The sequence below is a fragment of the Elgaria multicarinata genome, chromosome 3, assembly GCF_023053635.1.
Source record: "Elgaria multicarinata webbii isolate HBS135686 ecotype San Diego chromosome 3, rElgMul1.1.pri, whole genome shotgun sequence".
Lineage (NCBI taxonomy): Eukaryota > Metazoa > Chordata > Lepidosauria > Squamata > Anguidae > Elgaria > Elgaria multicarinata.
The window spans coordinates 60,771,880-60,788,105 of NC_086173.1; the positions used below are offsets into that span (position 1 = coordinate 60,771,880).

The following is a 16,226-nucleotide window of genomic DNA, read 5'->3' on the forward strand; positions in this document are numbered from 1 at the left end:
TGCAAGCATTCAAGTGCAAATTTAATTCAGGGTGCAAAACACAATTCAACTTTAATTTTCAAATGTATGTTTCTAGTCCACATGTTTGCGAAGATAGGCATGGACATGCCCCAAGTTTCTGATGACATCTCAGGGATGTCATTTCTGATGACGTCTCAGGGATGTCATCTGTATCAAAATGGGGTAGGAGTGGAGTAGAATTTTCCAGGATTGGTGTGGAGGAAACCTGGAAAGGCAGGTGTTACCCTATAAGTATGTTAGCTTTGCCTAAAAATAGTGGGCAGTCCTTCAGATCCTCTGAGGGCCGTCACCTTGCAGAATTGCAGGCTGCTAGTAAAAACTTGAGAAACCTTGTCTTGGAGTTTTTGGCCTCCACTCAGCGAATCCCAATTAGAGCAAATCCCAATTTCCAGGGTTCCTCCACATTGGGTCTTCAATGTCTTGTATAGTTCCTTGCCTCTTCCTATGACTAGCAGCTGTAAAATACATTATGCACATATGCAAATATATACATTTTTTGTAATTAATAGAAGTAACAGAATCCAGATTTTTCTTGAGGCTGAATTTGGGTGTGTTTTTAGTCCAATTCACACAGAACTGTGCTAATGGATTTCATCTGATCAGTCTCCTTACAGCTAGATCCAATTAGCCCTGTGAACTCTCACAGTGTGCTTGACCTCTCCAAACAAGCATACATGTAAGCCAACCATACTGCTGTTGTACTGAAACCAAGTATGATCATTAGGGTTTAAGAAAATACTTTCTCTTTCTCACACACACAGCTTTTCTTTTGACATTTGCATTGGTTCTGGTTTTCTCTGTCTTGAGAGATCAGAAGCAGCTCTAAAACAGTTAGTTCAAGCTATAAAACATTTTGCAAAATAACCAGAGATGCATTGCAAATAAATGATAGCATATATTATTGGCATAGGTAGTTCAAGCATGACCAGGCAGAGAAGGTGTGCAGATTGAAGTAAAGGAGCTAGGGTGGAGTGTAAGGTATTGATCAAGACATATCTGAGGTGGTCAGTTCGGTAGGGTGACCATATGAACATGAGAACAGGGCTCCTGTACCTTTAACAGTTAAAGCTGCAGGAGCCCTGCCCTCTTGTATTTGGTCATGCTAGGCAGGGCTCATGCAGTGTTAACTGTTGTGATGAAGAGGGAATTTCACCAGGTGCTGCATGCACACAAATGACACCTGCAGAATTCCCTTTTCTATAAAACTGTTAAAGATACAGAACCCCTGTCTTCCTTTTCATATGGTCACTCCAGTTTTGGGGGAGTGCAGTATTATGTACAAATCTGCAAAGGCCCTCAAACCGGAAGGACAGGGGGAGATGTTGCATATGGAAATAGGGGGGGGGGGAGGGGAGAGGAGGGATTTGCACTGGCAGTCGACCGCAAAGGGAAGTTTTCCATTCAGTGCAAGAAAGCAACGCATCATGCGCACTTTGTAGTGGTTATGAGGAAGGTCATTGGAGATAGCGTGCGAAGTAGGGGTGTGTAAACAGCGCACAAGTGTATAGGTGCGGCCAATGCAGGGTCTTTGCTGGCTGCAGCACCACGGCCTATATGTGGCGGTGGGGGCGTTACATTCAGCATACCTCCAAGGCCTTGCCCAGGGCTATTCCCACGCAAAGCTACACGGAGCTTCAAGCGATCTGCGGCAGCAGCGCATTACACCCACCGCTCTAGCGTTCTAATTATGCCACCATGCAGCAGGCAGGGAGAAGGCGGGTGCGCCTGCTGCAGCTCCCCCGGCAGTGCAAGTGGGCGGGGTGGGTGCTGCATGCGACTCCATACCAAGGAACGCCGACATTGTTCCTCCACAGCCGGACCCGCGCGAGCGCTCTGTGATGCCGGCCGCTACAGCTGACCTCACCTGCCCCCATTCGGGCCCGGACTAGCTTAGTTGACCCCAATCAAGAAAACCCCCCAAAAGCAAACAACAACAAGAAAAGGAAAAGGTGACTGCAGCTGCGTGTGCACCCTAGATCCTCCACGTCCCGCCTCATTCTATGTGCGACAGTGACAAGCATAAGTCGCCCGCCATTGGAAGCAAAGCTTTCTCTTAACAGGCAGGGGCAGCCAGCCAATCGGAGCCTTCGGTCGGGATGGCGAAGTTGGGGGAGAAATTCGATGGAGAAGCTTGAGAAGGTTGCTATGAGCCTGGCTTGGGGCGGGGCTGCCTAGGGGCCAATAGGCGGCGAGGGAGGACGTCGGTGGGGGAGTGAGGCGCCAATGGGAATCTCGGTAGCTTTTTGGGGGGGCGGGACAAGAGAGGAGGTGGGGAGTGCTCGGTGTGGCGCTAAAGGCGCCGGGAGCGGGGGCGGGGCGGCTACAGTGCGGAGTCGGTTCGAACGCGCGCCGGAGAGAGACGGCTCCGCACGGCGGACCGGCTTCACGGTTGAGAGGCGCCCCCGCGCGCGCACACACACACCGCGTACAGGTGGGGCGCGTGAGTGAGAGGAAGAAGCGGGGAGGGGGAGGCTGAGGCTGTAACCGTCGCTCCGTGTACCCCCGCCCCCGTTCCCTCCATTTCCCGCCTAGTCTGGGCCGGGGGTGGGGGAGGATGCAAGAAGCCGGGGCTTAGCTCGTGCCAGTGTCTCCCTGGACCTGGGTCGCCGTCCTCTGCCTTTCTCTCCTTCCCCGGTATTCAGACCCTCCCCCCTCTCCCGTTCCCACCCTCTCCCTTTCGGAGTGTTGTGTTAAGGCGCATGAAACGAGCGACCCCTCTTCGCTCCTTGGGTATGTGTGGAATGGGATTGGCGGTAATGGTCTCCCCCCTTCTCTCCCGCCCTAACGATACGAGGCAGTACATGTATCAAAACGGCTGTCTGTCGTGGGGCCGGGTCGTAGAAAAACGCACGTGTCCCTTTGTTTAAGGGGGTGGGGTGGGGTTGTCTGGGGCCGGTTGAAGTCAGACGATGCACACCGTTTGGTTTGTATGAGAATGGCGTAAGAGGATTGGGGCCGGGGATGCTGCTCCATTCATCTCTAAACCGCTCTTTGTGTGGCTCCCGGTTGTTCTCCGCCTGTGTAGGTTAGCCGTCCCCCGCCCCGTAATCTCTCTGCCCTATGAAGGTCTTTCTACACGTCCATGGATGGCGTTTGTTCCGTTCTGTTCTACTCTTGAGTGAGGAAGATAGATTTTAGCACAGCTCGCTTTCCCTTCATCACTGTGAGTGCTGGCCAGAACTGGTTCCAAATTGGAGCTTACACCACTTTATTCCCCCAAAACTGGCCAGCTCACCTTAAAGGAGCAAAGCTGTTTAATCTATTAGACCGATTGGTACAGCATGCGAGATGCTACAAATATATGAGAGGTGTTCTATGTCCTTGAAAGGGCAGCATGGAACAAACACACACAGACACCCAATTGCTACATCTGTACTTTTCTTTTTCAAGTCACTTCTTTTTGAGGATGTGAAATGAGAGGTGCAGCCTGATAAATGAGGGTTGTTGGGTGTGTGTGTTTTCCTAATTGGGAGAAATGCCTAGTGATGTTGATTATTCATGACAAAGTTTCTATCCCAGTGTGGCATAAAATAAGGTTGCCAAGTTATCCAGGTAATTGGGTAGCCAAAAAAGGGAACGTGACTATTTCTGTTCTTCTGAACTTGAATGGTGGCTCTTTATTTGTAAATAGTAGATGATGCATTCAAAGGATGTGGTTGTAAGTTAGTTTCACAGTGCAGCTATGGGACACAATTGTCTTGGACTAGAATGACACCAGAATCTGTTTTGAAGATCTGTTTTTTACATTGCTGGTTTACAAGGAAGAAAATGAAATGGCTACCAATTGGGTATTGTAAATAGAAAGTGTATGCAAAACAATTGTTCATGTGGGATCCCATTAGACGAATGCTGCTATAGGTGTGTTCATCAGTATTTTCAAAGGTGCCATCTTGATTTACCTTACAGCAATTTGGTTTTAGCTTTCTTTACTATTCTATTGTTCCTGCTTTCTGCATTACTTATTTTGGTTCTGAATTCAACTGGAGCAGCCTTACAAATGCTCCTTCCCCTCTGTGGGTCCTGCTTTGCGAGCATTTTTTCCTAAAGCATTGTACCATCTTGGCTAGGCGTACTGTGGTCGGTTCTTGGTCTAATGATGTGAATTCAACTGGTCTGCAGTGAAGCAGGCTGCTTCATGGCCCTCTGGTGGATTGAATGACTTCACGCTTGCTTTGCATTTGTTAAGTTTTCGTGACTTATCAGGCTGACGTGCTGTCAGTGTAGACACTAGTAATGTACTTTACAGAATGCTCATTTAAAGGAGGATGAGCTGAATTCTGTTTGAATGCATCATTTTTAAAATTTTCTATATAGAAACGTTTTCACTCCTCCTTAGAAATAGGTGTTAAAGAATACTACACTGTATTAATTTTTAAGGGATGAGATGCTTGGGTTGTGTTTAATGCTGTAGATAAAACTCATTCCAGTATGGAGGGGAACAGTTAGGCACATAGTAACTACTAAGCATTGATTCAGCATCTACCTGTTTCTGTCTAAAACTGTACAGGCAATACAGGGAGTATTAGGGGGAGGGCTGCACATTTTGCAACTTACCTGCATGTTGGAGTGCACTGCTGTTTGCATGAAATAAATCTTATGGTGAGCAACTTTTAATGTAACGTTTAATCTTTATACAAGTATCTCTACTTTAGTCAGATGAGTTATATGTGAAATGAAAACCCTAGCAAAGTGATGCATTTAGAAAGTGCATTCCAACCTGCAGATTAGCAAAACACAGCTTCATGATACACGGTTAACACTTTACCTTGCATAGAGGGAGTTGTCTTCCCATGTTAACTTGGTTGACCATGTTTTTTGACAGAGGGTTGGATGTAGTAGTCATGGAGTGCATGGAAGAAATAAAGCAACAATTTTCTTCTGTAATTTTAGATAATGTCATCTTTACTATTGAATTTGGTACTTTACCAGATGTTTCAAGGGCCTCAAATCTGACTAGTTGCTCTTTTTAACTCTAGAGCACATCAAAATAGCATGTCTTTAATTAGTTTTACATAGCTAATTGCACAGCACAGAACTTGACTTCATCTTGCATTGTCCTTTAAGCTTCACTGTGTACATAATGACAAACCATGGGTTGTTGGGGCTGTGAGCGAGGGAACAAGCGCACTGTCTCCCGTGTGCTTGCCACTTCCATTTTGAATCAAGTTTAATCAAAACTGAGGAATGGGTTTTTTGATGTGACATCTGAACCTCTGGGTTGTTTAGAGTTAAACCAGTGTTTAACCCAACAATCAAATCTACAACAACCAAGAGGTGGAAGCGATGAGAAAGTGGGAGGCAGCACACTTGCTCCCTTGCTTGTGGCTCTGCCAATTCATGAATTAAAACAACTCATGAATTGGCTTTTCCCGTGAACCAAATCAGTTTATGTTCGATGAAGCTGATGCCATGCTGATCATAATACACTTCTAAATGTGTACACTTGGCTATGGAAGAAAATATGCTGTTTCATTAAAAGAACTGTAATTGATTCTATGCTTTGAGTTCTTTGTGTATTTACATGCATGATGGGGAAGGCTTATGACTCATGCATTCTTAATGTTGGAGTATATAAATACTATGAATACTTTAAATAGTCCTTTGACAGTCATTCTCTTTTCTAAAGTATTACCTATTTCATTATAGATTACTATTCCTTAGTTTATGTGTTCCAGTATTACATACCATCTCAAGATTCATTTTACACACACATACACCAATTTGCATTTTCAGTCACCATTGTTTTAGTGTCATGCAGAAGTTATGCTGTTAACTTTGGATGTTTTGTTTTGAGACTTATGACCAAACAAATCAGAGAATAAGAACTTTATTTGAGCTGCTGTCCTGAGGTTTTGGTGTGGGTGATATTAGGGTATATTTTTTTTATTAAAAGTATTGAAGAGGTAAAAAGTCACCAGATTAATCAGGTGTTTCCCGATTGGAAGGGAAAGGAGCTAGGATGAGAGGATCTTTGTTCCATGTTGGTGCACTATCTTTATCTAAAATCCATAAACTATGAGGTGCAGTCTGCTAAATGATGTTTTGGAACTTTTGCTTATCATTCTTAACAGAGGAATAAATACTGCAATGGGGGCAGACAAACTAAAGAAAGGGCTAGGAAATTTCAGAGAATGGAATTAAAATGTAACAAACTAAAGTCCCATCTCATAGTAGGCCTGCTTGATGTTGGTGAATATAGGGGTGTTCCCCATGCTCCCACCTAGCAGCATCATAAAATTATCTTCCAAGGACTTTTTTATTTTGTATTTCAAGTGTTCTTGGGCTAGAATGGCAGAATTGTTTTCTGTCTGTATTCTAGCAGGTCCTTGTTGGCAACTTGGGGGTGACTCATTTCATGATGCCGTCTTCCTCAGAAGTTGCTTTCAAAGTCCAAAATTCTCATAAGAACACAGAAGCTAGCTCTGTTTGAGCAGCTCTTGGGTATATCAGAGGCTGGCAAAATACACTTACCTTTTCTTGGTATCCTTGTAGGGATTATATCTATATGGTACTGACAATTCTGATTATGTCAAAAACTTACTGTATAACTTAGTTTTAGTAGAAGTGAAATTAATGCAGGTATGACGTGGGAAATGCATTACTTGTTTAACATTTGCATAATGAGTGCATGGAACTTGTCAGTGTCCTAATTATGGATTGGTTAGGTAGCTGTGGAACGGTCACTGGGTGCTGCTCCATTCTGTTATTGCACTAAAAATGAATTATCCTATGATAAATACATATATTTAATATAAAGTGAAAACAGTTCTATTCAGAAACTGGTAACCTGCATCAAAGTAATTTGTCATAGGAGACTTCGGTGCATTCCTATGCATGCTTACTTGGGAGTAAACATTTAATATGGTGAAACTACTGGGAGGTATCTACATGGAGCTTTTACTTGTCTTCTGCTCCACCCCAGTCAATTGTGTCAGATGATGCCTGCCCCTCTCCATAGCTAGTGCAGAGTTTCTTGTCCTAAATCTGTTTCCCACATCCCCCCCCAAATCATTTTGTGATAGATTTTCCTGTCACTGTGGATTCAGTACAGTTTGGGAGACTGTGTGACCTCGCTTGCTTTGGTGGAAGCGGTGCCAATTGGCCAAAGGGAATGTTGCATGGGGTGTGGGTGTGGTGAGAGCAGAGAGCTAAACATGGTTACCTGGAATTAACTCATTGCCTTCCATTGCATTTTGTTGAGTACGGCAGTGGGGAGGGGAGCCAGCCCTGCAGCTTTGAAACTGCTGTTGCGAATGTGGGCTCAGTTGCTGACTTTCCCCTCTTTGTTGCTGCACTATTTTGCAGTTGTTGGAGGCTGTTGATTCAAAGCTTCGCAACTACGAAGGAGCACAGCTGAGAGAGGGTGGAATCAGCTACCTAGGGAGGTTGTGGGCTCTCCCACACTAGAGGCATTCAAGAGGCAGCTGGACAACCATCTGTCAGGGATGCTTTAGGGTGGATTCCTGCATTGAGCAGGGGGTTGGACCCGATGGCCTTGTAGGCCCCTTCCAACTCTGCTATTCTATGATTCTATGATTCTATGACTTATTGATTTGAATCTGTGTACGTGCATGCAGGACTCCTTTCACTGAGCAGAAGGGGGGAAAATCCTTTCAGAGTCCCATCATTAGTCACTATTTTCTCTGCATTATGTCCATATAACCAATCCTGCCAAAGTGTTCCATGTTCAATCATACCCTTGTATTGTCTTGGTTGTTGCTTTACAACTGCAATGCTGTGGGTTTTGGTGGGGTATCAGCCATGAAAGTGGTGCCTTATAGATGGGCCCCCTGATTAGAGATGTGAAAGCTTGGGGGGAAATGGAGAAATTCGGGGAAAACTTTTTCCTGTCCCCACCCCCCAAAAAAATAATTGGGAAAAATGAACAGCTTTGGATTATGAAATATTTTCTTTTAGAATTTAAGAGAAAGCCCCAGTTTTTATCCAGCCTTTACTCCCCAAAAATGATTTCTAGAAATGATGTAGAAAGAATAGAAATGTAAAATATCTGCAAATAATGAAGCCATGGGATTTGTAATCCTCTCTAAGATTCTCAGCATTAGTTCTTTTATTTCTTAATAAAATTATTGATCTAAAACATATTTTACTGATATACATTTATGCTTCATTTCTCAACATGTGAGTAGAGTCACCATTGTGCATTCTTGACTGTTTAGGTTTTGTTCTATAGAGCCCTGTGTTTCTGATGCTGTGGCAGTCATTTAATGTAGTTCTAATCTAGTCAGACAATAATTACAAATTTACTGAGTTTACTTTTAAAACTTTTAAAATATGATATTTTTTAGACATAGGTTATACATACAATAATTATAGGAACAGAAAGGCTGCTTTATGTTCTTGAAGCAGCCCTCCACAACCTGGCGCCCTCCAGATGTTTTGGTGTGCAGTGCTGAGCATTCCTGACCATTGGCCATTCTGCCTGAGGCCAATGGTCCATTCTGGGAGTTGAAGTCCAAAATAACTGGAGGGCACAAGGTTGTGGAAGACTGTCTTAAAGCAACGAAAAGGACTTTAGATCTGTAAACAATCCAATTTCCCCCCAAGTTTCCAATTTTATCGAAACTACCTGGAAAGAAAACAGTTCTTTTTCATGGCCTCAATTTCATTTAAGTTTACATCTCTACTTCTGATTAAACATGTGTAGCATGGGCGGACAACTTGTGACCCTCCAGATGTTTTGGCCTACTGTTCCCATTTGCCCTAGCCAGCATAGTCAGTGGTGAAGGATGATGGAAGTTTTAGATCAAAGCACCTGGAGGGCCACAAGTAGCCCAGCCTTGATATATAAGATTGGAATATATGATATATAAGATATATAAGATTGTTATATGTTGGAAACATTGGGACAAAAAAAAGCTGAGATGCAAGCACTTCAGTGGGTTATAGATTAGTATAGAAATTGCATTTCATTGGGGCATTGATGCTTTCCTCTGAAGATGAGATGAAAGCTTCATAACTGGCTAGGTTTCATATACTTTCTTTCTATGAGTAGCAAAATTCTACAGATTTTCCTAAATTCCCCTTCTAGATTAAATTTAATATTACATACCCAATAAATTTAATATATACCCAATATTATCTTAATTTATCGTGTCTGCTAACTTTGAGAAGCTAAAGAATGTTTCTTGATTACTAGTAATTAACATTTTTTCCTTTCCTTTTTACTAGGTTGCAGTTGTTGGATATTTCCATTATGATGGCGCAGAGGACAGTACAGGAGGACCCTGAGAGATACCTCTTTGTGGACAGGGCAGTAATCTACAACCCTGCTACTCAGGCTGACTGGACTGCTAAAAAATTGGTGTGGATTCCTTCAGAACGTCATGGCTTTGAAGCTGCCAGCATCAAAGAGGAAAGGGGAGATGAAGTATTGGTTGAACTGGCAGAAAATGGAAAGAAAGCAGTTGTAAACAAAGATGATATTCAGAAGATGAATCCTCCCAAATTTTCTAAAGTAGAAGACATGGCAGAATTAACCTGTTTAAATGAAGCCTCTGTTCTGCATAATTTGAAGGACCGATACTACTCTGGGCTCATTTATGTAAGTATGTAGTAGCCTACAAAGCTACCTCATTGGCTAAAATGTGAAAAAAGGAGTACCTCTATAATCTTTAAATGATCATTCAAAATGTAAGCTTTGGGCCTTTGTAACTTTAGCTGCAGTGTGGTTTTGATTCTGATTAACACTATTTCTGTTTGATTTTTCTCTGGCCCTTAATACCTTTGATTATAGGCAATGCTAATATGACTTTAGGATGTTGTAGAACTCGATGTAAACACTTTTCAGTGCTTTAGCAAGCTTCTTTTTTAATCTGTTGATGAGAATTGATCATTGTGCGTCTGAAAACTTTTCTGTAAAGGACTCTATTTTGTTCTTTATATTTTTCATCTCAAGTTTAATGTTTGAGGCCACTGGACTAGATCATTTAGATCATCGAGACAAGAGGTATTTGGTGTCACCAGTATGGTGATGGCACAGCTACTTCCAAACCAGGACCTATATTCAGAATGCTTATTCAGTGTTTGGACTGGATAGGGAGGTGGATTTAAGTGTTACACCTAAAGGTGAATCCCGACAAGGTGGAGTGGTGGTGACTGGCAGAACCTATGATCTTTGGAAGTTTGGGACTCCAATCATAGATGGGTTTCACTTCTCCTCATTGGCCAAATTGAAGTCATAGGATTCTGATGCATCATTATCTGTGCTTGGAAAACTGGATTACAGTTAGAGGTGACTTCCACCAGTTCCATCTGCTGATTTGTCTGCAGCTCTTACTGCTGGATAAGGAATTGGCAATCATTCAAACATCAACTAAGGGTTAGACAACTGTAATTCTATTTGGGATACCTTCTAAAGTTTCCAGAGGCAGAGTGTGGAAAATATGAGCCCTTGGTGGCAGGGAGCACATTATGTCTGTGCTCTAATATCTGCACTGGCTCTATATTGTATTTTGGGCACAATTAAAGCTGCTGGTTTTAACTTAGATGTCATCAAATCATTTTATTGTATTTGACTAATAGCCATTACAAAGAGAACAGCTTGATAGACCATGCAATAACAGAATAAAACCATGCAATAACAGAAATCAAATTAGTGAATCACCTGCACAGTCCACTGCAATAGCATTCAGTGTGATTGCGCAAATATGTTTGGCGGCTTTAGAAAGCAAAGCTGTTCTGTGTGTAACATAAGGGTCACAATCTGACAATAGCCAGAAAATTTACACATAGGAACTTTTCCACTGTAAGGATGCCAAAATCTGCCCCAAGAATCTCTCCCTGGGATTTTTATATAGGAGATAATACAGTAAATAGTGTGTGATATCCTCTACGTCTCCCATACCACTGATACAGAACCGTAATTTTCTTGGAACATGTCTGTACCTGCCATCCAAGAATGCTGTGAGCATGGTTTAGAAGTGTAGTTCTGTAAATGAGGTTCTCAAAAAGGCAAAAGTATGTAGGTATTGAGCTCTTTCATGATCTGTTTTAAACAAGTAGTACCATTGAGTAAAATGTGAAGCTTTGATTAAATTTAAATCCTGGCTGTTACCTATTCCATATATAAGAACGTAAGTGCCATGCTGGATCAGACCAAGGGTCCATCTAGTCCAGCACTCTGTTCACACGGTGACCAACCAGCCATTGGCCAGGAATGAACAAGCAGGACATCGTGCAACAGCACCCTCCCACCAATGTTCCCCAGCAACTGGTTCACACAGGCTTACTGCTTCGAATACTGGAGATATGCAGTCTCTCAATTTGTTTTTGGCTCCCGATATGGTAAAATATCTGGTAGAAGTTTTTTGGAAGTTAGCAACTCTTGGCATGATTTAGCCCAGCCACACTTCTTCATTCATTCTCTCAAGCAATGCTTGGGGGGGGGGTCTTCTGGCATATCCAGGACCCTCTTATAATACACAAGAGCTGCCTTCTGAGCCCTGGCTTCTACAGATACTACACCTGTCTCTGCTCTGAGGAAGTGAGCTGTTGTCCCTGGAGGTACTGCCAGCAATAATCTCAGAAACTTATTTTGTCAAACCTCCAACTCCTTCAAAGTCTTATGCCTTACCCCCCAAATCTCAATCCCATATTGGATTTGGGCAACTACTTTTGCAAGAAAACCCTTCAGTGCTGGACCGACCAACCTGCCTCCCCTGAAGTAGAAGAATTTCAGGTTAGCTCGAGTTGTCTTCTGTGCTGTTATTTTAATGTTCTGGAGCTGAATCTTCCAAGAACTGGTCTCATCAAAGTATACACCCAGGTATTTGAAGGAGGAAATCTGATCTATCTTATTTCCACCTAGCTTCCAATTGTATGTGGGGGGACGTTTACCAAAGACCAACACCATGGATTTAGCGTAGTTAATTCTGAGCTGTTCCATTTGGCAGAAATCATAAAGTTTGTTCAGACTTCCCTTTAGCCCAATTTTGTTCATGGATAGCAGTACCAAGTCATCTGCATAGATTTATATTGCAACTTTACGGTTGCCTACTGTGGGAGGGAAGTGCTCTGGGCAATTTAACTCATTTACAATATTGTTAATGTAAAGATTAAACAGACGGTAAATGTAAAGATTGTTCGACTCCTTTGGCTGTACAGATTTCTTTTGATAGACACCCATCTGTGCTGACCCTTAACCTCATAGTTGTATTTGTATAAAGTTCCTGAATCAGGAATAGCAGTTTCATACCAATATTGATCCCTGCAAGCTTGTCCCACAATCGACTCCTATTAATTGAATCGAAGGCTGAGGAGAAGTCAATGAAAGCAGCAAAGAGCCTTTTGGAAGTACCAGTAGTATATTTATAAATTAAATGGTGCAAATCAAAGACCTGGTCCACCATACTATGGCCTTTCCTAAACCCAGCTTGTTCCTGATGTAAAATATTATTTTCATTTTCCCAGTCAAACAACTTTTGGAGGAGGAAACGGCTGTAGATCTTGGAGCTAATATCCAATAAATTGTTTGGCTGATAGTTCTGAGGTTTAGATTTATCTCCTTTCTTATAAATTGGAAATATTATGCTCATCTTCCATCCTTCAGGGAAGATTCCTGTAGAATTGATATGAGAAACTTATTCCTGTAGAATTGATATGAGTAATCCACCATTCAGGATTACTCTTAAAAACCTCTGGTGGGATCATATCCTCCCCAGGTGCTTTGCCCACTGCTAAAGCATGGATAACTTTGCTCTTGTTCTGTGATGGGGGGCCATTCTGGATGTGCAGCCATGTTATGGATGGAAGCTGAACCAGTATTGTCAGCACTTGCGTCATTCCCAATGATATTACTGAAAAAGGAATGCCAAGTATTAGCTGAGACACATGCCTCTAATATGGGATGTGCTCCATTATCTGTTACAGTAATCAAATCCCCAAACATTCTCGCATTTTTTCCATGGCTGCAAGACCCAACTCCTTCCATTGAACTGTCCTAAACATCTTTTCTTTTCTTTTTTCATTTCTGAGGAGGTTCTTGTAAGCTAAGTGACAGGAAGCCAGTGCTTCCAGATCTGCTTTCAGTTTCAGTTGTCTTACCCTCCTAGTAAATTGAGATAGGTTCTTTTTAGCTTGTCTGTATCCAGTGTCATACCATCCACCTTTTTGAGAAACCAGTCCAGATTGATGGACTGTTTTTGTTAGGAATGGCCTTAAGGTATTGGCTATAATTATGCTGTCGTCAATAGGATCTGCACGCCCTTCAACAATGCTTTGGTGTATTCCCAAAAGATAAGTGCTGTTGAGATGCTGCTGAATAGACTGGCTAACAGAAGAGGACCATCTTAAACGTTTCCCACTTATGATTGTTCCCTCAGTTGTGTCCATGGGTAGTGGAGACTATTGGGGAGCTTGTAGAAGAATGGACCAAAGTATAAGTAAGTGATCACTTTCTGGTTGGTCTATAATGTTACAGCTCGCCTTATAAGACGCTGAATTTGGCAAGCAGAGGATGTAATCAATAACACTACCTGACCTACTGTTAAGGAATGTAAAGTATCCATTAGACTTATCCTGCGAACTGCCACGAAGGCATATCAGCTGGAAGCAGGACATTAGCTCAACTAGTCTCCTACCTTCTTCGTTAGCTATTTTGACATGTGAAAAGCAATCGTGTGGAAAGACATCACTACAATCTGGACCAAAAGCAGTTCCATTTTCATTAGGTCTTGAGCCAATACGAGCATTGAAATCACCACAAACCACCATACTTGCTTCAGGAAACTATTTCACTGAGGTGCAATACCTCTGTCAATTCTTCCCAGAGAATCCTTGAGCTAAGTGAAGATTTATCAGGTGGAAAGTAAACATTAAGGCAAATTAAGGTGCCCAGCTCGCACCTCCACCTACCTTTTACCAGTACAGAGAAAATGAAATTACTTTTGGATTGATAGATTACTTCAGTCTCAACATCAAGCTTCACTGAGGGTAACATATCCAGGCCTGCCCTGGCTCTTCCTTTCTTATGGAGTTTCATTGCAGGAAGCAGAGAGGAACTGATCCCCTGCAGCAAAAGAGTTGAGGTTTCCGGTAACCAAGTTTCTTGAAAACAGAATGTTGAAAGACAAAAGAAATTTGCTAAACCCTTGATCTACTAACTTGTTCTGCCACCCAGCAATATTCCATGATAAAATAGAAAGGGGGGAATATGAGTCCAACCCATCTAGTCAGGGAAGTTGCTGGAAGCGATGCTGGGCTTTGGGGGAAAGTAAATAGGGTTTTCCCCATGTTTTTCCTATGCCATTGCCCATCTCCCAAGTTTGAATAATTGTTCAACTGTTATTTGAATCGTGTATATTTATGTCCAAGTTATAATTGGCTTGACTACCCCCAACATAATTTCTAGGGGAAGTGATAGAATTATAAGTAGTAAATAAAGGAGATGGGTCTCCCCAACACTCAGAACCATCTCCTCGTCTGTGTTCTGGGATTGGGATGTTATTTGGATCAGTCACATATGTAGGCATGGCTCCCCCAGTTATGTGGAATCTCTTTGTGGGAATTGACTCTATTTTGCCAATTTGGGGGGCAACTAATGACCTACTTTTGTTGGACCACTTCTTGGTGTGAATAGGTGAATGTAGGTCTCTGTGCTAGTGTGTGCTTACTCCACTTAAAAGACACATTATTATTCTTAAAATGAGAAAGTAAATTCCAAAAACCTTGGCAATGCTCCAAACAAGGGAAGGTTAGTTCAATTGTACCTCTTGTTTTCCTATGTCCCAAGGGGTACAAACAAGAGCAGGTCAGCACCCCCTTATTCTCCCATAATGTCCCAACTATGGATAGTAACTCTGAAAGCACCTCTGAACCTTCTTTCCATGAGCTATTCATCTGTTTCAGTGGCCAATTGTATATGGAGACACAAAAATCAGGCTTACCCAGGAAACCCTTTGTCTGGGATGCCCTTATTAAATCAGATTCAATGTCTACCTGTTTCAACTTCTCCCCCAATTTCCCATACTCAAATTGTATTCTATTCTGCCCCATGATGTTGTCTGGAACACTGGTTTCTATTACTGGGACTTCTTTCCATTCATCTAATATAATTAGGTCCGGGTTAGAAAAAGTAAGGTGGGAAATTTCATTAATTTTTAATTTTTATTTTATTTAAAGTGATACAAAAAAGGAATGAGTACAAACAATCCCCTAACAATATCAAACCAACGGTTATATGAATATGTATAATATACAAAGAAAAAAAGTTGATTGATACAACTTCTAGGGGAAAGAGGCTTAAGAAAAAAGGAGACAAAAAGGAAAAGAAAAAGAGAAAGAAACAAAAAACAAACAAACCCTAAATCATAAAAGTGCTGTATTCCTTCATTTGTTATTACAAGTCCATATATTCAGAGCTGAAACAGACATACATTGTTGTACATTCGGATGTGATACATATTGAATGAATCTCCCCCATATGACTTCAAACGACATTGATTCTGGTTTTCCTTGAATTTGAAGCAAGTCATAAGTTAGGTGGGAAATTTCATTAATGTTATCCTGGTTTTCTTCGACTTCTACTATATCTGACCATGACATCCCCTGTCTTTCCCAGTCCAGTAAAAAATCACTCACATAGTCCCTGAGATGCTGCTTATCAATGAAAGAAATATGAGCCTGCAGCTCTCTCAAATCAGTAATGTTAGTAGTTTCTTGGCTGAGCAGGAGCTGTTGTCAGAATCCCAGTCTCAATTAGGCCTACTATGACTTGCATGCTGGCCTTAAGACTAGAGAGCTCCTTCTTTAATATGTCCAAATTCTTAAATATTTTCTTATTAACTTGGGCTGTGAGGAAACATTGGTCCCTAAGAAATTTGTACACTTTAGCAAGGACTACCTGATTTTTCTTTTCTGTGCTCTTATCCATTGGGTTATCCTGCTGCACAGAACCAGAATTATGCTGGAATATACCATGTCCAGGGACAGAGGGTAAGAACGTTCACACAAAAACATGGGGTCAGGGGACCAATTGTCCACCATTTTCTGTTCTTGTGTTTCTACGAAGTCATCCAGTTGAAAATCCCTGTTATCTTCACCTCTCAACATGCGGATATGATTCAGTGTGTTTACCATAGCAAGAGTGAATTTGTCTTCATTTGGGTTGTCTTCATTATCACTAGATGTTCTGTCAGATTCTGGTGGGAGACAGTATTCCAATATTGACCTCTGTGTAGGTACAGGGA

General features: G+C 42.0%; 1 protein-coding gene across 1 annotated transcript in view; it reads left to right on the forward strand.

Annotated features, from left to right (window-relative positions):
* Positions 1–2,367: 2,367 nt before the first annotated feature.
* MYH10 (myosin heavy chain 10) overlaps positions 2,368–16,226 on the forward strand; it is a 94,132-nt gene continuing 80,273 nt past the window's right edge. Inside the window, exons 1-2 of the mRNA XM_063120432.1 lie at positions 2,368–2,452; positions 9,211–9,583. Of these exons, the coding sequence (XP_062976502.1) occupies positions 9,236–9,583 (348 nt within the window). The 5' untranslated portion in view covers positions 2,368–2,452; positions 9,211–9,235. The remainder of the gene's footprint in view (positions 2,453–9,210; positions 9,584–16,226) is intronic.